This window comes from Gordionus sp. m RMFG-2023, chromosome 2, assembly GCF_954871325.1.
Source record: "Gordionus sp. m RMFG-2023 chromosome 2, tfGorSpeb1-WG-v2, whole genome shotgun sequence".
Taxonomy (NCBI): Eukaryota; Metazoa; Nematomorpha; class Gordioida; order Chordodea; family Parachordodidae; genus Gordionus; species Gordionus sp. m RMFG-2023.
In genome coordinates, this window is record NC_088776.1 from 31596590 (window position 1) to 31622495 (window position 25906).

General features: G+C 27.3%; 1 protein-coding gene across 6 annotated transcripts in view; it reads right to left on the reverse strand.

Annotated features, from left to right (window-relative positions):
- Window positions 1-4664: 4664 nt before the first annotated feature.
- The window catches only part of LOC135925012 (mitogen-activated protein kinase-binding protein 1-like), a 28502-nt gene continuing 7260 nt past the window's right edge, over window positions 4665-25906 (reverse strand). For 2 of the 6 annotated variants that reach the window (XM_065460142.1, XM_065460144.1), the window contains 26 exons: window positions 21359-21450; window positions 20790-20910; window positions 12028-12120; window positions 11727-11978; window positions 11483-11671; window positions 11155-11403; window positions 10929-11048; window positions 10708-10885; window positions 8758-8884; window positions 8630-8718; window positions 8349-8587; window positions 8158-8300; window positions 8041-8116; window positions 7812-7987; window positions 7628-7759; window positions 7480-7564; window positions 7354-7429; window positions 7228-7312; window positions 6772-7180; window positions 6365-6433; window positions 6237-6315; window positions 6123-6191; window positions 5616-6080; window positions 5411-5575; window positions 5294-5358; window positions 4665-5252 (listed from right to left, as the gene is read on the reverse strand). In XM_065460142.1, the coding sequence (XP_065316214.1) occupies window positions 4950-5252; window positions 5294-5358; window positions 5411-5575; window positions 5616-6080; window positions 6123-6191; window positions 6237-6315; window positions 6365-6433; window positions 6772-7180; window positions 7228-7312; window positions 7354-7429; window positions 7480-7564; window positions 7628-7759; window positions 7812-7987; window positions 8041-8116; window positions 8158-8300; window positions 8349-8587; window positions 8630-8718; window positions 8758-8884; window positions 10708-10885; window positions 10929-11048; window positions 11155-11403; window positions 11483-11671; window positions 11727-11978; window positions 12028-12120; window positions 20790-20910; window positions 21359-21450 (4146 nt within the window). In that variant the 3' untranslated portion in view covers window positions 4665-4949. Of the gene's footprint in view, window positions 5253-5293; window positions 5359-5410; window positions 5576-5615; window positions 6081-6122; window positions 6192-6236; window positions 6316-6364; window positions 6434-6771; window positions 7181-7227; window positions 7313-7353; window positions 7430-7479; window positions 7565-7627; window positions 7760-7811; window positions 7988-8040; window positions 8117-8157; window positions 8301-8348; window positions 8588-8629; window positions 8719-8757; window positions 8885-10707; window positions 10886-10928; window positions 11049-11154; window positions 11404-11482; window positions 11672-11726; window positions 11979-12023; window positions 12121-20789; window positions 20911-21358; window positions 21451-25906 lie in introns of those variants that run through there. The other 4 variants (XM_065460145.1, XM_065460143.1, XM_065460147.1 and 1 more) reach the window with 4 other exon arrangements.

A 25906-nucleotide genomic window follows, 5' to 3' on the forward strand; every position in this document is an offset into this window, starting at 1 on the left:
TATGTAGACGCTGAGTCATATAGTTTTTTCCCTAATAAATATGATCAATTTTGACGAGGAACATTAATAGTAAAATTTTATTACAAAATAATTCTCATGAATTACACTATTAGACAATAAGCGTAAATAAATTTGCGACAGAATCAAGAAATTCGCCTATCGTCGGATCAAAAGTATAGAATAAATTATTCTAATTATACAGGGTTCCCCATTCAAAAAAGGAAAAGTCCCGAAAAAAGGAAAAGGGTCAATCATAAAAGGTTCAATCATAAAAGGAAAGGGTCCAAACAAAAAAGAAAAAGTGTCAATCAAAAAAGGAAAATTCCCAAAAAGAAAGGAAAAAGTCCGATCAAAAAAGGAAAAGTGTCAAACAGAAAAGGAACAATCAAAAAAGGAAAATTCCCAAAAGGAAAGAAAAAGTGTCAATCAAAAAAGGAAAATCGTAATTTTTTTAAATTTCTTGTCAATTTTTCTTAAATTTTTATTTATTTGTTATTCCTTCTTATTTTCTAACTTTTTACGATTTCTTTACGTTATTTTTCTTACTGTATCTTTTCTCAATTTATTTCTAACCTTTTACGATTTTCTTTATTTTTCTTACTATATCTTTCAATTTATTTTTCTTCGCAGTTTTGATAATTCTTTTGCATTTTTAAATATAATTTATAAATTTTGGTCCATTTTTTTAACAATTCTTTATGTTTTTATTTCATCATACATAGAATATTCTTTATGATTTTTTCTTTTACATACATTTCTGACCTTTTCAATCTCTTCATTTTTAATCTTTATTTTTTTTGAGCTTTTCTCAATTTTTTTTCTTCTCATTTTAAAAATAAGAATTTAAAAATAATTATATTTTATTAATTTACATATCGTTTGGTATTACAGTTTAAACTTATTTAATTTAAAAAAAAGGTACATTATAACCAAACGATTAATTTATAATTTAGCAATTGTAATTAAATACAATAATCATTCTAAATTTTTATTTTTAAAATTATCAAAAATGAGAAGAAAAAAATAGAGAAAAGATCAAAAAAATAAAAATGAAGAGATTGAAAAGGGTTAGAAATGTATGTAAAAGATTACAATAAAAAATCAAAAAAAGAATATTGTATGTTGATGGAAAAAAACATAAAGAATTGTTAAAAAAATGGACCTAAATTTATAAATAAAAATACAAAAGAATTATCAAAAATGAGAAGAAAAAAAATTGAAAAAAGATATAGTAAGAGAAATAAATTGAGAAAAGATACAATAAGAAATAAAACGTAAAGAAATCGCAAAAATTTAGAAATAAAAATTAAAAAAAATTACGATTTTCCTTTTTTGAATAGGAATTTTCCTTTTTTGATTGACACTTTTCCTTTCCTTTTTCGATTGACACTTTTCCTTTTATGATTGACCCTTTTCCTTTTATGATTGAAACTTTTCCTTTTTTGATTGGGACTTTCCCTTTTTTGAATGGGAAACCCTGTATATACCCGTTCAAAACACATTAAATTTTTTTGTATAATTGGGGTATTTTTGTCCAGGACATTTTTGTCAGTAATTCGTTTAAAACATTTATTATTACACCTCTGCCTGTTATATATTTAGCAAATAAACTTTATTGATTTAGATTATATGATCTCTATACTCTTCTTTTTCATTCACAATTCAATAAAAAAAATCATTTTTCGTTCACAATTCAATAAAAAAAATCATTTTTTAATATTTTGATTATGAAATTTATTTAATGATACTTATTCTCTATATAAATTAGATTTAAAAAATGTGGCCTAAAATAATTAATTCTAGTAAAAAAGTTAATACTTTGCTATACCATTCCTATTTTAACTTTTACAAGGACTTGTAAAGAATTTAATGTATTCACTTTAACAGGGACTTATACACCTATGCCAATGATATCAACCACCTCAAAAATTTTAACTTCTTTCTACCAAATCGAAATAATAAAAAAAAAGAAAATTCAAATTAAAACTACTTCATCCTTCTCCAATTTTATTCATAATGATAACTACTGCATAACTAACTACCCCTTCTAATTTCAATGACGATCTTGACTGATCTCCCCACCCCGCAGTGGAAGTCCCTGCATTCTAATGAGTTCACAGTTTAAGTAAAGCGCTCTTGTCTTCTCTATAAAAGTTTAGTGGGGAAAAATTGGCGGAATTAATTTCGTTCTAAAATTGCTTCGCGATAAACGACATCTATTGTAAAGAAAATTAAAAAGTGTTTCGGAATTGTAATTGGTTTAAGTAATAGCTTTTTTTTCTAAATGGGATATAATAAGGGGGGGGGGAGGCGTTAAAGGTTCATAATTTATGTATTGGCGTTTGGTTACTAGTATTGTTAAATAGCGCACTATTTTTCAGAAGCGGTAGCTTTAGCACGCTAAATTTTTAAAAAGATAGCGGTAGCTCGTCTAATTTTTAAGGAAGTGAAGTATCGCGCTATTTGGCTACTTTCAAATTTATATAATACATATCAAAATTATTAAAATATATTTATAATTAATTCTAAAATCATATTCTTTTCTTTGAAATTTCAAAATATGCATTATAAATCTAGTTTTCAAAATAATTTAAAATGTCGACAGGTATTTATAATTTTGATACAGATCATATCAACATTTTCCTAATTTTTCAAATATTTCAATCTTGATAAAAAAAATTAATACAGGGTTAAAACTTTGTTGTAAGATGTGCCAGAGGTTTTATCATCAAACAAAACTAATAGCTTCAACTTGAGAAAACATTTAAAAGTAATATAATAAATTTAATATCACAATCCTTAATCTTTAAAATAAAATTTGAATCAAAGGTACTATAATAGTCTTCGAGCTTAATGAGTTTATGTGAAAGTTGAATTTCTGGCCTAGTCCAAACATGATAAATTTCAACTGGACATAAGATATTAGGTTCCCGTTCTAAATCGCTAAAACAAAAATCGCTAAAAATTGGGAACATGGCTTATATCTCCTAGAAAATTTTTAAAGTAAATTTGAAATTAATATTAATAGATACTAGGGGATTAAATACTTGTATTTAAATTGAAAATTTAAAAAAAATAGCTAAAATGTAAGAAATATCATCCATATTCCCAATTTGATTCCCAAAACTGGGATTTTGGATGATATTTTTTCCATTTTATTTTAGCTATTTTTTTTAAATTTTCAATTTAAATACAAGTATTTAATCCCCTAGTATCTATTAATATTTAATTTCAAATTTACTTTAAAAATTTTCTAGGAGATAGAAGCCATGTTCCCAATTTTTAGCGATTTTTGTTTTAGCGATTTAGAACCTATCCCAGATATTATTTAAGAAGTTTATTATAAATTAAAAAATAAATAATTAATATTAACATCTCCCTTTATTATCATTCATCTGTTTATTTATAATATTCTATTAAATTATTATCTGAATGCTCTACTCCTTAGGGCTCGCATTGTTGTGCTTAGGAATCACGAGCTAGTAAGCATCAAAAACAAATGCTCTTTTATTTTACATTCTTGATATATTGATAATGGGTTGATTTTAAATGATGAGGAAGTTTAAAAAGTGATAAATATTAAACGCCTCCGAGGAAATTGAATCATATATTTCAATTGGGATCTTTGATTAGCAATGAGTAGTAATCTAAAATTGGATTTTTGGCTTGGCCTGATCTAAGGCGGGTGGTAAAAAAGTTTAGGCCCATGTTTTCTGTGATCTACACCTTTATAATTAAGAAATATATCTTAAAAATTTATTATTTTCTCTATAGAATAAAATAAATTCTTAGTTATTCATAAATCAGGTCCAAGGATATTGTTTGATATCATGTCACACTGTCACTCAGATGTGATCTTAGTTTAAGCAACATTATCCATCCCAATCTATACTTTTATCGAAAGCAATTTGCGATCATGTCCTCGGTCAGTTTTATGGTTAAAAATTAGTTGAAAAAATTTCGTAAGAAAGAAATACTTGGATAAACTGCTGGTCAAAAAATTCGGACTTAGTTCGAGTTTACATAAGGTTAGATCCATATTTAATATCAGGAACGAGGATATAGTTAGAAGTTGTACCATCCAGAAATCATAAATTGTTATTATATAACCAAGAATTCAGTTATGCGCTATAGTTAATGTAATAACCGGCTTAATATACCTCTTTGTTCACCATAGAGTAGATGCAGCAAATTTAGAATTGATGATGACAGTTTGGCATTCACTCTTAATCTGTTATCGTAATCCCTTTTCCCAAACCTGTATTTTAAATGAAATAAAATATTAGTGCTCAAGGAAATCAGTTGGCTTTCATACTACATTTCCTATTTAATGACAAAAGATATCCTGGTAAAGGTAGACGAATTGAAAAAGGAAATATAGGATTTTTAAACAAGGATGCTATAAATAAAGCTCAAACAGAACTCATAAATTGCCAAATATTCAGCCGACTCTTAACTATATAATAGGAAATCTTAATATAATATAGAAATGAATGACTGATATGTATGTATATAATTAGATTATATATTTACCAAACGTTAATAAAATATAAAGTTGTGATTTAGAATATTTATGTGCATTAGAAACTTTGGATATAATTATTTTAAATCTGTCTATGCATATGGTCATAATAATTAACTTTTATTAAAATAATAGAGTTCATAAATAAATAAATAGGAAAAAAACTTCGTAGACATATCTACAAATAAAAATCTCTAAGTTTATAATAATAATTTGGATTTTGTCTATAGATTAGATTTGTTAAGTTTAAAAATACATTTATTAAGAGAATTAAAACTACCAGATAGGACTGATAATTCTATATAGATTTATTTATCCAATATTAAACAATTGTATAAAGTTACCTTCATAAAAAATATATATGCATAAAAATAATACAAATGATTTTATAGGAATGCACGTCCCTGAGTATAACTATAAAATTTTTTTAATCGAATATATTATCGCATGTGTTGAGAATGGATTGATTTAGAGTTTTGAGTTCATTCATATATGATCGGATTAATTTTATTGTACTATCACATGATTCACTTGATAAATGAGTAGAAAAGGGGATTGTTGAAGAGTATGCACATCCCTTACATAACATTTCCAAAATATCAAAAACAGCCTTGAAATGAGATTTAGCTTCTAATTCAATCATTAATAAAGATTGGATCAATATAAGTACATTGTCGTGTATACATTTATTCTGGTGGTTGTTATAGATTTTATCGTGTATCAAGGACATCTTAAATAAATTAAATTATTATTAATTTTAGAATAATTAACTTGGCTTTCAACATTTTTGATAATTTTAGTGCAATTAATAGTTTTACCCAATTCTTTTAAGGGATCTGCAAATGTTAAATTTTTCGTAAAATAGACTAATGATATTTTAAATGTTACGTTTGATTTGTAAAAGCATTTGTATTAATTGATGGTTTTCATGAATTTGAATTTTGCAGGGTTCTTCAATGGCGCTCATTATACCATCAGGACTTGTTCGATTATTTAAATTTGGTAAGGAAGTGTGAAAATCGGAAATCTCATTCCCATTATCACAATTTAAATCTTTAAAAATAATCATTATTAAAATTTCAGGCATAATTACTTAAATCTTGATTTTGTTTATTTAAATTAAAAATTGAGGTATATCTGTTAGGATCGAAGTTGGGAGGTATATTATAGTCCCTCTTGTCATTTTTGTTTATTAAACATGCAATATTGGGAGATAAATTGGTAGCTATATGTAACAAATCTTTAAAAGATGGCGACTTATTCAAACATTTAGTGCGGGATAATAGAGGAGCATGTAGAGTGCTATGAAGGGATTGGTGAGATTTATAACGATCTAAGTGGGTATGGCTTTGTTCCAAATCGCAATGATGATTATCAGACCTCATCAAGGATACCATACTTTTCCATTTGTTATGATCGCTCATGATAATCCCATCTTCTTGATCCAAGGCTTCTAATCGTGGTGACATATGAACTTTAGATGATCGACGTGATGTGCATAAATATTCTAGCCGTTTGGTATTTATTAAAGCAGCCGAACTAGAAACTAATACTTGACCTTAAAATATTAAGAATAAGATATATTATTTTTTAAACCTACTATATAAAGGTTGGGAGTATCGTCTTGCTGTAGAATGACTGCAATGATTAAGAGATTTATCTTCATCACCTAAATAATGTATTTTAACAATTGTAGTGTATTCATTTTACTTACATGTATTAATCCCAATCGAGTGTATTGGTAAGGAAAAATTATGGCGTGATTGCTTTTCTGGGGTTAAAACTAAACTTTGCTATATAAAATATATATTAAACATGAATATAATTCAAATATACTACTACCATTGAATTTAACAAATTTTTTGTCCGATCGAGGGCTAAGGACAAATTAGCTTTATTGCGCTTCATTACCTTTTATAATATAATATTTTTATATATTAATTGTTTTATGCAATTAAATTAATAGACAGATGCATGTAAACCAAGTCGAAACAAGTCTATAGTAACGAAATTGATATCTTGAATGTATGTACTTTACAAAAATATTATAGTTTATATAATAATTTTAATATAAAAAAATTAAAGAAATCAAAATTTCGCACTTTATACAAAGTATTTCACTCTATGTGATATTAAATATACATTTTGCCTTATTTACGTAAGTCCGCCGAACGTTAATTTGGTTTCATAATATGAATAAAATTGTATTGAAACTTATTAATTAATTTAATAGAAATTAAGTAATAAACTGTAATATTGTCATTTGATTGTTGGTTAAAATATTTTTTGAAATTCAGATCATCGAAATTGCCAAGATGATTATTGGTCCCATTTTCATAACTAATTTTAATATTGTTTAAATGAGATACGGATTGACTCATCTTAAAATCCCTGATTTTCTCAGTCAATAGATAAGATTTAGTAGTATTGTTGCCTATGATAGTTAATTTATTCATATTTATAGCACCACTTTGGGAATGGGGGGTATCGGATTTTGTAAAATTGATATTTGAGGAACATTTCAAAAAAAATTTTGATGACAAACTCTCCCTTGTGTTTTCAAATATTGGTGGTATCGCATCTGGACTTGTGTAATTTAGTCTACCATTATTATCTTTTGGTAAGAGGGGTAAGTGGTTAGATATTTGGAAATTAATTCTTAAATGATAATCAAAATAAATTATCCCATTAATTATAATTAAAACCTATTAAGGAATTGAGATTCTTTGTTTACTGTTAAATGTGATGAATAAGAAGACAAACTTTCCATATCATCTGAACTTAAGTTATCTATACATGTAAATAGATTGTTACTAATAAAATTGATGTACCGTATTTAACAAAAGGATTTAACTTAGAAAAAGTTGATGGTAAAAGGACAGGTTTTATTTGATCTGTCTCTGTCAACTTGTTTGAATAAATATGGTAATGTTTAATTTACATTAAATTTAATATACCAGTACTTGTTTTTGAGCCCAAGAAGGCAAGTGATTAATATTGAAATTATATGGCGAGGATGCTTTCTCGGAAGCATATTTTTTGCTAATAGATTATAGAATGTAATTTTTTTTATAAAATGATAAATATATAAAAGTATTTTAATACTTCTCTTTGTGTTTATTGAGTAAAATTGAGGAATAAATAGGACTGATAAATAAATTCATATCTTGACACTCTGATAAATTTAATTGTATTCTTTTTATCAACTCTGATGATAATTTCCATGCATATATAGACCTAAGAAGTAAGAGATATATTGGTAAAAAAAAATCATTAAGGATTAAATCACCCATCAAAAGTAGCAGTGTAAATTTTAGATCCATCTATGGAAAATTTGAAACATACCACAATTTCAGAATGGCCATTTATATTAGCCATAATTTCACCCGTCTTGAAATCGATAATGTTTACAGATTTATCAGAACAACTAACAGCGACAAATTGAGATGATGGATCGAACACAGTCTATTTTTGTTATGTTTATATGTTAAACGAGTTGTTGATTAAACAAAGCAAACCTTTATCAATATGCCTTCTTCATTTGGAGAGCCCTTACATATGTATTTTAACTTCCCATCTAACACATCATATATCCTATTAAGAGATATGATAAAATAAATCAGAAATTTTAAAACCGTATATTTCTATCCTGGCAAGCTGTAACAATAAATTTACCGTGTGCATCTATATCCAAATCATATAAATAACAGGAAATGTTGGTTATTTGATATAATAGAACAAAGTTGATGGCCTTTTGTTTTAAGTCATCCCTATTTCCCTATATTAAAATGATAATATAATAATTAAAAATATTTAATATTTATACAGTGATAGCTTCCCTAACCAAAATGGATTTATCGGCAGCGCAGCTTAACAACAACAGAACTTTAATATTTTGGTAAGATTCCGAGTTGATGCAAATAAATTTGACGCAACATATAGGAGCCGAATGATCGTTTAAAGTTTGAGATATAACAAAATTAATGTCGGCATATTTTTGGTAAATATGTATTAATCTATCTTTGCTGCCTGAAGCCAACAATTGTGAATATTCTTCATACTCACCTAAATAAATATCATGTTTGTAAATATATGAATTCAATAAACTATTTAAAGATGAGAAATCAAGAGTCACAATTTCCCCATCATGTGCTTCTATAAAATTAACTTCTTTTAAACCATTCGTTTCAAATATTCTACAAAATATTAGCTAACACATATTTTAAATATTCAACCTTATATTTCCAATTTTGTCTCCGCACGCTAGGTAATTTCCATCTTTACTTAAAGTTAAAGAACGAGCTCCGTAGTCGGAATTGTAATGGCTATTACTCACAACATTGTTTGGTATTTCCATTTTGTCTAAAATTAAGAAAATTTAATATTGATTTTAATACATAATATAATAAATTATAAGGACATAGAAAATATTTTTTGATGGTGTTCCTATTTAAATATTTTTACCTTAATATTAGAATAAAAAGTCATATTTTTGAAAAAGTATAATGAATTTTCGTTATAATAAATGAAATTCCAAATTCCTGACACCTTTTGACATAATGTTAAAAACAAACAGTACAGTAAGAATTAATCAAGGCGAGCAAAGAGATCAAACGAGTTTACTATTAGCTTCTACTTTGAATAAATCTAATTCACTTGACAACGATATTACTAAATCATACTATGATTTTTATTTATTAGTGAAGCAAAATAAAAATTGTTTAAATTGGGTTAACAAATATACACATCCTTAGGAAATACAAATATAGAAGTGAAGAAAGATATTGGAGATAGAAATATTTGCGGGATGCAGTTTATGGGATTTAAATCTTAGTTAATTCATTGTATGCATAAATAAGCTAATCAAGAATTAATTAAAACCCTGAATCAAGTTTCAAATTGACAGGCATTAACGATACTAATAAGACAGTGCTGATATAAATAGAATGTTATTAGCAGGAATTCTTAAAATACTTCCCATATTGACACAGAGATAACGAAGTTTAGCTCTAGAAAGAAAGATATATGCCAATCGATGACCGGTTAGGCAGTAACATGAATATATGTATATTATATAAGCGATAATTTGTATCTTAAATTTTCTGACATTTATAAGTATTTGGAACTGCTTGAATTTTTAAAAATTATATTGTATCTTAATTTAGCGAAAAAACTATAAGGATGTTTCTAATATTTAAAATTTATACCCCTTCCCCCCACACATTTTATTAACTCGTTGGCAACTGATGCCTAATCGAGTTTATATTTTTACCGACCGCGGTTAGGGTCAAGAAATTGTGATTATTTTTTTATTTCGTGTTGAATTGGGTCAGGAAATATATTTTTTTCATGTAAGTCGGGTTAGGTCAGGGTTGGAAGTATTTTATTTTTATAATTTTGAATTAAATTAGTGATATAAATAACTCATGGATTGAATATTATTTTACAATTTTGCTCATTTTATATTTTCTTATAAAATACTGAAAAGTAAATAAATTTTAGAGTAAATTTATTTATATCTTGATTTTAGGGTCGGGAACCTGTAATTAATTATATGTCTGAGTTGGGTCGGAAAAAATACTTTATGAGCATCGAGTCGAAAAAATGTTCTCTTGTTCTATCCATTTTTTTTTCAACCACTTTCAATCTGTTAAGCTTAATTTTGATTGATGTTTATTATCGCAAAAATGATAGAATTTTAAAAAATAAATGATAAAATTTGAATAAGTGGACAAAATTTTATTTGCGTTGAAATTTTGTAACATAAAATATAGTCATTCATGAGAAAATCTTTTTAAATTTTCACTATAGATTTTAACTCACCATTCGACTCGCTCTGTCAAACTCTATTTCACATATACTACGATCCGTGTCAGAGAGCAGTGTGAATATTAACTAACAGTGTATTTGTATTATGATTATAAATGTTATTCACAGTTTAATTACTGTTCACACCAACGTGTTGCCAACGAATAGTAATCTCTGTAAATTCAGATGTATCGGATTTCAAAAGAAATAATTTATTAAAATTTAAACTTACCTAAAATATGGAAGAGTTCACCTTCGCCCCCCCCCAAGATTTTTTTTAAATATTAAACTCTGTTGACAAAACAAGATAAGAATATCAGATAAAATATTTACATAATTAATCGGAGCTAAATTTTATCATTTATCAAAAAGTATACTATTTGTGGAAGAGTAAACTGTTGAATGTGCATATTTTGCATGGAGATAGATTATAAATGTTAGAATTGGCTTATCGGTAGAGTCCATGGTCCAAAACCGAATGGTTGCATCATATGAACATGTAATCATTAGGGGAGTTATTTGATTTAAATCATCTTTCAGCGAGAGAGATGAAAGCTAAAAAATTTTTATGATTATTGTAAAAGTGATTTAATCGAACCAATATTTCCCATACACAGCAACTATGGTAAAAAAAATTCCAACTAGGCCGAATGTCATCCAATATTTCATTTGACATATCCCAAATATAAATTCCATGATCATTATACATTGAGATCGCCTTTAAGAATAAAATATATATATGCTCTTATATAAAGAAAGGCGTGTAGTTTAATAGCTTATGATCTTATATTAATAAATATTTAATGAGAACTTGTCGTGAATACTTGATTTGTGCCAGTATCTATAGCACATGCGATGCAATCTGGGAAAGTAAGATCAAGATGGCTTTTTGGGGATATATTTAAACTAAAAGGTGTCGGGTCAAGAAGAGAACGACTGATGCCTAAGGCGTAAGGTTTTGGAAAATTTGTCATTAATTCCAAAGTACTTGCATCGTATATTCGAATAACGCCATTGGAACAGCCACATATAACTTTAAGCTCACTCACGGATATACAATTACCAGTTTCACACTTTATCAAATATAAATATAAAAAATAAGCCAATCTCAAACTTTACATTTGAAAAAGGTCAAAATATTTATGTACATACCTCGACATCGACAGTTATCTCTAGTTGTCTAGAAGGAGGCCTCGAAAACAAACATAAAATACCATTATTAGTGATAGCATATACTTTGTCCATATTACCTAATATGCCGCATTTTATATCGTTAAATATTTCATTTCTCAAATCCCCTAATATGGCAGATCTACCTATTAAGGGAATGGGTTCCGTCGTCTAAAAATTTATATATTAACAATTTGTAATAAATGTTTAAAAAAATCAATTATACATGTGAATTGATGCTATCCAAGGTAGAATGGCTATTCGAAATATTGAGATTAAATGTGAGAGACCAAAATTTAACGTGCTTATTTCCCGAAGTAACAAAATACTGGGAATCTTGACTTATAGACAAGGCTTTTACTTGTGAAGAAATTTTGTTACAGCCAATTTTGAATTTATTTTTCCAATCCCAAACATTCACCGACATGTCATGATGAGACCCAATTGATATCAAATATTTCATATCGGGAGTAAAAGCCTATATTATAACCAATTTAGATTTTTTCATTGAATATGAGTTAACTTACCACACATGCCACTTCATATTTATGACTGTAGAATTGGGCTAATTCTATTTTATCTCTGATATCCCAAACCCTTATAGCGGGCTGATGTCCACACTATTAATGTATTAAATTAAATAAAAGTGAAAAAAATAATCACACAAAATCAAAACTAATTGGTGCTTTAATTTTTTAAGAAATTATAATATTTAAAAAATGTGTATATTATTCAATAAAACTCGTTAGATTTTCATTCCAAATATTTAATTTATCATTTATAGAGATATTTTAAACTTGACAGGTGTTTACAGCATTGAAATTTAGTATTCACACTTTATAAAATCAACCAATATATTAACTTCAACTCAGTGGCCCCAACAACGGGAGGGGGGGGGGTCCGAAGCAACTGCTTCAGTAAATTTAAGTGGGGGTACTTTTTTTAAAAATTTTTTTTTATTATTTAATTCTTTTACTGTTTTGTTACATCCATCATGATCAAGTGATTTCTGGTTTATAAATGTAATAATAAGACACCCCCCCCCCCCCAACTTAATATTTTTTGGTCGATGTTTAGTAAATTAGGTTGTTATCCGAGATTTCTTTTCATAAATTATTTTTCCAATTTTAAAATATGCCTAAAAATATTAACCAAAAAAAATACAAATGCCTAATTAAAAATTGCAAATCGCACAATATAAGAGATGATAAATGGATAGATCACATTAGAAAAAGACATGGTAGGCATTTTAACGATATAAAGAAAAACTTTAATAGTAGCTTTTAAGAATGTTACTTAAAATTGGACAAATAGCAAAGTAATTTTTTTATTAAATATTTAATTATTTATACTTATCTTATTATAAAGGGTATTAAATCGCAATTTAAGAAAAAAGAAGAATTGGGAATTCAATGCTGTTGGTATAATAAATATTTTTAATTAATATAATTATCTTTTAAAAGTGTCCTAATAATAAAGAAAATGTGTTAGAAGAAAATATAATATCTGATGATTCTGATAATGATCATGAAATTAGTGAACCTGAGGTCATTTAATTACTCTTATTTTTTATCTCTCTATATTTTTTATAGGCAGACACAGAGCAGAGATTTGATAAAGTAGAACAAGAAATTCCTATTATCTCTCTACTTTTAATAAATATTAATATAGCTTTATTAAATTTTAATGAATACAACATATGCAGTTTAATGAAAGATTTAATAATGATTCGATTACATCAAACATCATTTTTTACGCCAAAGGGAATGGCAGAAAGATCAATTATTAAAGGAGATATCGAGGATATCTGTGAATTTTACAATTTAAATTCAAGTCAAATTTTCGAAGAAATGTTGAAGTTTAGAAATATTTATAAGATGGCCAAAATGGGGAATATAATTATTACTCATGATCTATAGGTTCAAGAATCTAAAGATTTATCAGATTCTGATAATTGTAAATTTATTTATTAAAATATTTTTACCAATACATTATTTAGCTTCTTCTTCTGATGATGATAATTCAGGGACTTACGATTAAGATTGGAAAAACTATTCATTTATTTTACTTTATCGTCTACTTTAAAATTTTTCTGCTTTCCCTAATTTAAGAATTTTATATAAATATTTATTAACCATTCCTACAACCTCATGTACTGCCGAAAGAGTCATGAGTAAAATTAAATTAATTAAAACAAGACTTTGTAGTACCATGAAAGATTCATTTCTCAATAATTTAACATTGATGAAATTATAAATTCTTTCGCTTTCTCTTCCCCTAATTTATCTAAATTATTAATTTAAAAATAATATTCATAAAGTATATATTTTTTGCATTTTATTTATATTATATATTAAAAATTGATGCAATAAAAATTATTTTTGAAATTTATGGGTGTCATAAAATAATTATCATTTTTCGAGATGGGGGGGGGGGGTACTTTTCAGGGGGGTATTCTGCTTCATTCGCTCAGAAAGTTTAGGGGCCACTGCTTCAACTTGTGTAATATAGAGGTAGACGGATTATAATATGTTTAGAATGGGAAATAAGGTTAATCATATAATTCACATAAATCATAACGGCAAAACTGGTTAAATACTTTATATAGGTTTCTTATTTTTAAAAAAGGCATAAAAAAATAATCTTTATTAATAAATTTTGACCAATACAAGCCAAAATAAAAAAATATAAAATCTATAATTTACTTAAATAATAAAAATTTAATTCTTCTAAGTTTAAAAATTTTAAATTTTTGGATAGTAAGTGCACGAATTGCCCAGCTCCATCAGATTCTTAATTCAGATCACATTCTATAAATATTTTATTCTTTAAATTAACTTTAAGCATTTGATATAATCTAATTTGTAACTACTTATATAGTACAATAACATATAATGTCGTATTTGGATTGAATGCATGGGAATTCGGAATCTCCCAGTTTTTAAGCATTTATTAAGGGCAATTTACCTTATTTAACTGAAAATATATTCCAATTCCAGCATGCATAGTGTACACCAGGGGTGGGACCAATACCATTATATTATTGTTTGATATATTGTTTAATACAATATTAACCAATACCAATCCCAATATTAAAAATAGATAAATACATATAATTATTTGGTTTTATCGAGGATGATTATAATGTGGTATATTTTTTTATCTTTAAATTGCCTAAACTTATTACATCCGATATTTAGTGCAAATACTAACTTTTCTGTACTGTGATATCAGTATTGGTGTTAATTATAATTGTAGTTTATTTTTATTATGGAAGTAAATTTTTTACATGATATCAATTTTTATCTATTCATCTAGGATAAAATAATGAAGGAAGATCAAATAGTGTTATTAAATATAGATAATGCTGATGACATTAATAAAGATAATGATCATAAACAATCATCAATATCTGATAAAAGAAGAAATACGGCAAAAATCTGGGAATTTTATACGAGTTGCGATAACAAAAAAAAGGCTATTTGTAATAAATGCAAAAAAATATCTCTTTCCAATTTTGGAACCTCATGGTTATGGACACATTTTAAATCCATCCACCCAACATTATATAGTAAATGTGAACAAACAAATAAAATTGGCAGTAAAAAAAATTAAGACAATAAAATCATTTTTAGTGATCTCATTTCTTTTATTTTTTAAAAATATATATATTTAAAATAACATGTACACTATTTGTAAAATAAAATTTATATAAAAACTATATTAAATAAAATAATAATTAAACATTTAATTAGGTATGATCAACAGGGCTTATAGACCCATTAAATAATAAAACTAATTTAAATCATTATAGACTTTTTTATTCAAAATAACTTAACCGTTTCAAAGGTTGAGGATATCACTTTTAAAAATTTAATAACATATTGTAACCCTTCATTAACATTAGTTAGCAATTTAAAATCTGTACTTTCTAACATTACATCTAAATTTTCCTAAAAAATGGACATATGATCCTCTCCAAATAAAATACCCTTTATGGGCATAACAATTGATTATATTGATAATGATTTTAAATTAAATAATCGTTTATTAGATTTCATTCCTTTTAAATCAGCACATAATTCTAGTAATACATAATATTTTCTATATTTGTTTCGGTTCCAATGTTTTTAATTCTGTATTAAAAGTAAAATTTGAAATTGATTTTTTTTGTATTACATTAGACAATGCAAGTAATAATTTAGCATTTCTAATAATTTTAAATCAAAAAGATAATTTTAATTTAAATAATGTGTGCAAATGCTTTTGCCATGTTATACATTTGGCTGTTATAGCCGCTTTAGAACCCTTAAATAGGAAAAAATCCAACCTTAAAATTTCCTCGATTTTGGATAAACCAACACGTTGGAATTCAACATACCAAATGCTTGAAAGGGCAATATTGCTCAAACCCTATTTGACAATATATACCAATAATTTACAAAATAACAGAAGAAAATTATATCATTGCCTAGCTGAAATAATATAGAAATATATCGAGAATTTCTGGAACCATTTAATTTTGCTACAGAGAATCAGTTTCAAGTTGAACCATCATTCCTACCATGTTGAGAGTTACAATAATATTCCTATTACTATTTTAAAGAGGGCTTTTTAGCTGCTTAGCAAAATTTGATAAATACTATAATTTTAATAAACACCTGTATATTATATCAACAATGATTGACCTACGGTTTAAAATATAAAGTAACCTATTAGGGTAATAGTATAGACACTCTCATTGAATACTTAACCGAAGAATATAATATTTATAAAATATAATTTCAATTCATATGAACATATAAATGAAACAGAAAATAAATCCAAAAAATTGTCCTTTTATGATAAAATATATCTAAGCATATAGTCATAAGAGTAATCGCTTAGAAATAAGCAAATATGAGGATGAAGTCTCAATTTCTAATCATTGAATACTTAACCGAAGAATATAATATTTATAAAATATAATTTCAATTCATATGAACATATAAATGAAACAGAAAATAATCCAGAAAATTGTCCTTTTATGATAAAATATATCTAAGCATATAGTCATAACAGTAATCGCTTAGAAATAAGGAAGTCTCAATTTCTAATGATACAATTCCAATAGACTGGTGGAAATCAAAATAGATATCCAATATTATCGAAAATTGCCAGAGATTATCTTGCAATTCCAGCTACCTTAGCTAGCTCTGAAGGGAGTTTTCAGAAGGACGGTATGTTATAACGGACCAACTTTTTTTCTAGATGAATACACTATCCAAGCTTGCCTGTGCCTAAAAAGTTGGATGCGCACAGGATCCTTCTTAAAGACATAAAATTATTTTCCCTTATATTAAATTTATATCAATCTTTTCACTGTATTTTATATAAACAGACAGTTATGTTATATTTTAGTGTACTTATTTTCCTATATTTTTTGTGCTAAATGAAAATTTTCAAAATCAATACTTTTATTATTTGATTGGTTTCGCTAGATTTGTTGATATAAAAAATTTATAATTAAATCAAAAATTTTTATATTCACATCATCTAATAAATTCCTAGTTTAAAAAAAGAATTTGGATTCAGTAAAATTTTGGGAGATGGTTCTTAGTCCTGTTTTTATGGTAATGCTTCATGATGTTTTTCCATGTTTATTTAAAATTAGAAATTACTGGTTTTTTAAATCACTATTTCTATTCTTTTAATTAGTAATTTAAACCAATACCAATACAAGAAATAAAAAATATTGTTTAAACCAATACCAATATTTAAGTCCCAATACCAATATAATTTTTCGTTTATCTTAGGTTTCTAATATTGATTCCCAGCCTTAGTTTACCCACGCTGTGAATTTCAGACAATTTTTGCCGTGAACTTTTTAATTAAACTTTTTTTTTAGCTTTCACCTTTTCTGGTGGTAAGTTCCTTCACTCTATTATATTATTACTCATGCTATCTATTTTTATCTAATTTATATTTGTATTTCTGATCGGTATTGATAACCGGTGTATCATTTTCGAGGCCAAAGTATCTTGATCTCCCACCGGTGTATCAAATCAATATCGATCTGATATCCCAATCCTGACCTCCCACTGGTATCAATCCTAATGGATCTCCCACCGGAGTATCGTATCAAGTCCATTGTAAGTAGATATTGAGCTTGAGCGGCCCCCGAGGTCACCATCATCCCATCATCCTAGCGCTGGCCAAGAAATCGTTATCATCGACCCACGAGTTCAACTGGCCGTCTTTTTTGGTTTAATGGACAAGTATCCTAGCACCCGGCTGTCCAAGCCTGTCGATGACCGGGATGGCATTTCTCAGCTCAGAAATTTATCATGTCATATGTTTAAAGCCATCCATCATCGAAGAAAAACCCGAAAATTTTTGGCTCCTTACCAGGAGTGAACCTGGGACCTTCGGTTTACAAGCATACATCACAAACCACTGGGCCACCCCGGCGATAACTTTTTAACTAAACTTAATTATATTAATTTTTAAATAGATTCTTTATTAAATTAATAAATAAGCAATGTTCGTCGCAAAAATTGTCTAAAATTTATAGGGTAGGTATACTCTACATGGTGATACACATTTCCGGTCAAATCAGTTTCAAATTTTAAAAAAATTACCATCACCAAATAATTGGTTCTGATAACCAATGGATTCCACATCCCAATCAGAGACCTTCATGGGCCTTAATTTTTTGACAAAACCCAGCCCAGGCCTGCAGTAAAAAATTTTTCTTGGCCCAAGCCCGGCCCATATTTAATGTTAAAAAAATTCCCAAGCCCGACCCAAGTCTATAATAAGTTTCACAAAAATTTGATGAACAAATTTAATTGGTAAATTCTACATAATTGGTATCGATTATATTTAATATTACTAGAACAACTTTAAGAATTAAGAAAAGCTATAAAAAAAATACAATGAAATTTTACAATATCTTCATATGGAATGGATTTAAATAGATTAATATTCACCAAACCTTATTTAAAAAGATTATATAATACAAGCTAGCAAGTTATTCATGAAGTTTAGAATAAAATAGTTAAAACTTTTACAAATGTAAAGAATTTTTTATGATATTAGTTATTATTATAAAAAGGATATTAGAATTAATTGTTAGATAATTAATTGTTATAGATTTATTAATTATATAAATTAAATATTAATTATATATTAGAACATCCTTATATAATTAGATATCATAGATTTAATTATATAAATTTTATATTTTATGTTATAAACCATTTATTTTTAGATAAGATTATTTACCCATGATTTAGCAAAATAAAAAGAGTTATTCTAAATTTAAAGAAGAATAATGATGAGTGGATGTGCATTATATGCGAGAATAAATATTCAAGAAGCAAGAAATGGGAAGAGTAGATAAAATGCAACATTGTATAGAATGGGCTCATGCTAAATGTACCAATAATAATGATTTATTTATTTGTTATTTAAATAAATATGTTAAAATTTTCTCATTTATAAATTAATAAAATGACTTTTAATGTCTTTTCTTCATAATATATAATAATTATGTCTTATTAAGTATATTAAATATTAAAAAAATTTAAATTAATGAATGGTTTAATTAACATTTTAATGTTCTAGATAATTCAGATAATAAATTATAAAATGTTATCATTAAATAGAGATCTGATGATATATTTTAATATTAATTAAATTAGTGTATAATTAGATTTTTAAATACTTAAAAATTGAAGATACTTCTACAATTATTTTATATTGTAATATTTCATATTTATAATAAAATTATTAGAAGGCCATTTAACACCTACCATATTTTGACTGGCCAGATAAACAACTTTCGCATAACCTAATCTAGCTGAAAAACTATTATGAATAAGACTTTGATTCAAAAAAAAATTTTCCAAACAAATTGTATTTGACCATGGAATTTTTTAAGGGATCTACGGTAGTTTTCTTAATTATAATAACTATAAAAGTATACAGAATATAGTGGAGGTACTAAGAGAAAAGATATATTTTAATGAGAATAAACGATAAAGTTTATATAAAATTTTTTCTAATCAGTGGCTTATGAATTCTTTTTTAAATTTACTAAATTGATAATAAATACTTGAAATTTAAAAAACAATTATTTTTATGTTTTTATTTATTATAAATAATAATTGATCTACAGTATTTGATTATTTTTATATTTTTTTGAATAAATTTTAAATTATTATGAAAAATACTTGTCTATTTTGTTGTATTCCCTTTTTAAAAAAATCTACCTTGTCAATTTCATTATGAAGAAACAATCATTAATTTATTCTTATTTTAACATATGTTACGCACAGGTATGCTATAATTTTATTTGACTACCTTTTTATGCTGAAACGTTGATACAAAATAAAGTCTCATATTTTAAAATATTATAGGCTTTTTTTTATAATGATAAATAGTAACACTTAATTTAATATTTAGTTTATTTAATTTTTTTAATTGATTATGTGCTTCTAAAACCTTCGTTCTATCCTGAATCGTTGTATCAATTTTTAGTAATTTTCGTATTTTGCTTATAGCCTTTTTATTTATGCTGTTTACTAAGCGGATTGAAGATTAAACTAAAATGTATTCTTTAAGCACATATTAGCCTATGCTTTAGAATTAGTAATTTCGAAAGTTTGGAAAACTTCATGCTTAGAACTGCGTCTTAATATCATATATTGATCAAATTTTTAAAATATAACTCGATTTAAAATTTAATGAGATTAAAATTACTTCCATAATTTATTAAATAAAATGAAAAGAAAAAATAACATCTATGCAGATCATGGAATCATAAGACTAGAAAATATTTCGAATCGGAGAAAGAGACGTTAATGTATTCAGATCAAATTGATTTTTAATAATTTAAAATTCGATATTTAAGATTTAGCCTAAGACTTTTTAATATTATAATCTGTATAAAATATCTACATTTTGAAATTTATTTTAAATAAAAAATAAATACATGATTAAATAAAGGAATGTTATCTATGCTAAAGTATTTTTATATAATAAATAAAATCTGTAATGAAATACGCTCTAAAATTTTGTTATATCCAAATAATTAAAATAATTTTAACATAGCCTAAGATATAAGCAATTGAGTGTTCATAAAAAATGAGATTTTAAACTCCCCTCCCCATGAGAAATCCTGGCTACGACACTGTTCCTAATAAAAATATGAAATATGTTTTTTTAAATGTCTTATATTAGAGACCTATAAAATAAAAGCAACTATATAGAAATATAATAATTTGATCAATTAAAAAAGGGATACTTCTCCAAACACGATAAAATTGCCATCAGTTGAGAATGAGCATGATGAAATTGATTTTTTGCAATTCGTAACAATATAATCGTTTTTATTAGTTTGTACATCATGAATCACCAATATTGAACTGAGAATAATGTATTATGATAAATAAAATTTTTTATTATATTAGGTATAACCTTTGTTATTTATATCAAAAGTTATGGATTCGATCTTGGAAAACATAATAAACATGTAGACAGATTAATCGTTAAATTTAGGGTCAAGCACATAATCAGAATATTAAAAAATATTCAAAATTATAATTCAAAAAGAATGGCATGGATAAGTTATACTAAGAACTATTTCGATAGTGGGTGTAAATATTTTGAATGTTCAATTAAAAAGTTATCTAACTAATTATAACCTTTAGACCATAATGATTGTACAGTAGACTGATTTAAAATATGTTTATAAATGTATTATTTCAGAAATTTAAAAAAAATATGAAAACTTAGCATTAGCAAAGCAATATACATATGTTTGAAAAAAAAAATTCTAGCCCTCGCTACTGACTATATAAATGAAATTATAACCCGGATGGATATGACATTAACCGAGTTTCTGTATTATAACTGAGAGTCGAGTTGTTGAACGTCGTAAATCCCAGTACGCTTTCCAATTTCAACTAATATAACAAAAATTTCATAATATAATCATTGAGAAATAAAAAAACAAAATAAAACTTATCTAAAAAACTAAACACTATTTCAAATTTATAAAATTTAATCAAAATGTTAGCATTATGTGATAAACGTTCTAACCCGAAATAACATTTGCCCGAGATTATAGAATTCAAAAAAGAGCAATAGTTTATATATTTTTTTAAAAAAATGTTTAGTACCACTTGAATGCATGGCTTCGAGCTTAGTTTTTTGGCAGGGTTCAGGAATGTAAATAAAATTTTATCTATTTTAAAACCTATCTTATTTTTAATAGTGTTGTTAAACGCCTCATTTCGAGCCGATTTTTAAAAACGGCTAACTCAATATTTTATTAGGAAAAATATTATACAAGCCTTAAGATTTTGCTCATAGGTGGCACAAAGGTTTGAACATCTATTAACGAAATCGCTTGGCTTATTCAATATTTTTCTGGCTAAAATATTGAGTTAGCCGTTTTTCAAAATCGGCTTAAATCGAGCCGTTTAACAAATAAATTTTTAATATAAAAATATATAGTCTATATCAGAGACTTGCAGGCCTGGCCCTAAGCCCGGCCAATTTTAAATTTTTTTTTTAAAAAATATCCGGGCCGGGCCGTATTTTTTTAAAAATTTATACAACATGAATTATTATATTCGTCAATTAGATATGGTTATAATGATTATATATAGTTATGATTAATCTAATGTTTGGTGAAAGTTAACACTAGCTAACACTCATAGCATCTATTACATAATATAATTATAGTTTTCCTGCCATGGAATAAATACGCAAAGGATTAAATACATTATTATATAATATGTTATAATTTTTATTAATTAAAATATCAGTTTTATTTTTTTTATAAATACAATGAATATAGTATATTCTTAAAATATTATTTACACAAATTTTCTATAGTATCAATTTGTAATATACTAAATATCTGTTTAGAATAAAAAAAATACTATTTTTCCTGAAAATTTTGCTCATAGAAGGAGCAAAGGTCTAGACATATAGTATCGAAATTTCGAGGCTTAGTCAATATTTTTCTGGCAAAAATATTGAGTTAGCAGTTTTTAAAAATCGGCTCAAAACGAGCCGTTTAACAACATTAGCTAATATACTTGCTTATTAAATGATAATACTCGCCGAAAAATATGATAAAATACGAAATAGATGAATTTTTTGTATATACCAGGTCCAATATAATTTTAAAAAATTCCGAGCCGAGCCTAAAATTTTTAAACCCGGGCCGGGTCGGGCCGTAAAAATTTTTGAAAAAATATCCGGGCCGGGCCGAAACTTTTTAATCAGGGCCGGGCCGTGCAAACCTCTGCAGGTCTCTGGTCTATATATTAGAGTTGTGTTGTTAATTTGCTTGGTCATTAATAATATGCTCAGGCCTGCTCTGAGCACGAACATGAGGTTCAGAACCGTTGTTTAGACCCGGGGTTCAGATAAGTCAAAAATAAATCTCATTTTCTTACTTTAAATATTTTTTTAAATTGGGATGCTTTTGATTGAAATGAATTTGACCTAGCCATTTTTTCTCTTCTAGACTATGATAAATTCACATATATATTAATTTATTTTATATATTATATAGTTAACAACCCTCTTCAAAACTTATGTGGGGTTTAAAGAATACAATTTTACAAAATTTCTTAGTTATAGTATCGATAATTAATTATTTCTTGAACATATTATTTTTTAAAATTTGACATAACATAATTATCCTTAACAATCAAAATTTTTTTTTTCTCTTTAGCTTTCACCTTTTCTGGTGGTAAGCTCCTTCAATATATCTCTCCACTTTATGTTATTCATACTATCTCGTTTATCTAATTTATTTCTTCAAATTGGCTCTAACTTTATGGCCCCATTGAAGTTTTGGCCTTCCTCTTTTAAGTTTACCCATCACTTTCAAACTCTCAACCTTATTTCCTATGTAGTTCATAGGCCTTCTCATTGTATGTCCATACCACCTAAGTCTGTTTACCATTATCTTATTCTTGATGGGCACTAGCTTTAAACTTCCTAGTATTCTTGTATTTCGCACCTTATCCTTTCTTGATACCCCAGCAATCATCCTCAGCATTCTCATCTCCATAGTTTGTAGACTTCTCTCGTCTGATTCTTTGGTTGGCCATGTTTCCGAACTATATAGAATAGTTGGTTGAGCTATGGAACTGTAAATTTTACCCTTCAATTTGTGTGGGATTCTTTTGTCAAAGAGCACCCCAGATAGAGATCTCCACTTTAACCACCCTTGATTAATTTTACTCTTTATCTCTTTCTCTATTGTGCCGTTTGTTTGTATAGTGGAGCCCAAATTTATGCAGCTTTCAAATGCCGATATCTGCCATTCATTTATATCAATGCTCTCTGTTTTATCTCCTCCTATCACCATATACTCCGTTTTTTCTCTATTTACTTTTAGTCCGTGCTTTTTTAGGATATTTATCCAACTCACTAATCTTTCTTTCATTTCATCCTTGGATTCGGCAAGTATCACAATATCATCTGCAAATATCATATTCCAAGGGACTGTTTGAGGTATAGACTGTGATAATACATCTCTTACTGTAATGAAGAGAAGTGGGCTGAGAGCCGACCCTTGATGAACTCCCTCGGCTATTGTGAAGCCTGCTGAAGTACCTGTTGTGTTACGGACCATTGTTGTATGGCCCATATACATATCCTGTATTATTCTTATATATTTTTCGGGAAATTTTTTCTGGCGTAGCGCCCACCAGATAAGTTTTCTTGGGATTCTATCGAAGGCCTTTTCTAGATCGAGAAAGACCATGAGTAGCTTTTTGTTCTTTTCCCTGTATTTTTCACTCATTTGCCTTAGTCAAACTGAGTCTCTCCTATTTCGATTATGTCTCTTAACCTTTTTTCCATTATTTTTTCGTAGAGTTTAAGAGTGTGACATTAGTTTTATTCCCCTGTAATTTTGACAAATGTGTGGATCTCCTTTATTTTTGAAGATAGGAACTAGATAGCTCTGCTTCTATTTTTGAGGGATCTCGTCATTCCCCAGTATTTTATTGTAGAGATTTGTGAGGAGATGTATTCCATCATCTCCTAGTGCTTTAAGGCTTTCTATTGGAATATGTTTTTCATATGCTTGAGGCATGTGATTATTTCTTGTTCTGTTATTGGTTGTATTAGGTTTTGACATGGGGAGTGTTCGTCTAGATGTAGTATGTGGGGATTAAAGTTGAGAAGATCCTGAAAATATTCTTTCCATCTATTAATTATTTCTTTTCCTTTTTTATCAATTTCCCCTCTTTATTTTTGATTATTTTTGGAGCTCCGTTTATTTTCTAGAATTCTTTTCTCGCTGTTTGGTTAATCATTTTATTTTGCCCTTCTTTGGTATGCAGTTCTTCATACATGTCATCGTATGCCATAGCTTTGGCCCTAGCCACCGCCTTTGTAGCTATTCTCTTTGATTTTTTGTAATTTATCTTGTCATCTGGGTTTTTTGATTTGTACCATAATAGTGGTTTGTGCATCTTCATTCCACCACCATAGTTCTATGATTTGTTGCCTCCCATTGTTAAGCCTAATGTTGATTTGGCAGTTTCCATTAATCTGAGGAATCTATTGTTTCAATGTTTGCATTGATTGAAAATGCATCTGTCATTGTTTTTAATTTACCCCATTTGATGCATGGTTCCAGTTTTATCTTGTTTTGAGTGGATTTATTTATGAGGTGTAAATCCATGACTAGTAACTTGTGTTACGCGGCAATATCTTCTCCTGGGATGACTTTGCAGTCTATTACATCTTTTAATCTTCTGCGAGAGATAAGCATGTAATCTATCTGGGTTTTCCTTGTACCACTTTCATATGTTATTAAATGACTGTCCTTTTTCCTATAGTAGGTGTTGGTTAAGGCAAGGTCGAAGGCTTGCGCAAATTTCAGTACATGATTTCCTTCATCATTTCTTTCTCCATATCCAAAACCACCATGATGCCTTTTGTAGCTATCTCTTGCTTTCCCCACATACGCATTTAAGTCACCACCAATTATGACTAGGTCATCCTTAGGATTTCCATTACAGCTTCATCGAGGATAGCTCAAAAGTCATCTTCAACCCGTTTGAGGAGCATATACTGAAAGGATGTGTAGTATTGATTGACCAATGCAGAGTTTTATCTTCATTAATCTATCAGAGATCCTGTTGACTTCTACTATTGAGGAGGTTAGATCTTGACTGAGGATGATGCCGACACCGTTCCTAATGCTAACAATTCCACTATAGTACAATTTATACCCATCTCCAATCAAACCTTTCCATTTCGTCTCTTGTATGCACGCTATATCAACTTTTCTCTTGTTCAACATTGATGCCAATTCTCTCGTCTTACCTTTAAGTGCACCAATATTCAAACTTGCTAACCTTGTCTTCTTTGCTTTGACTT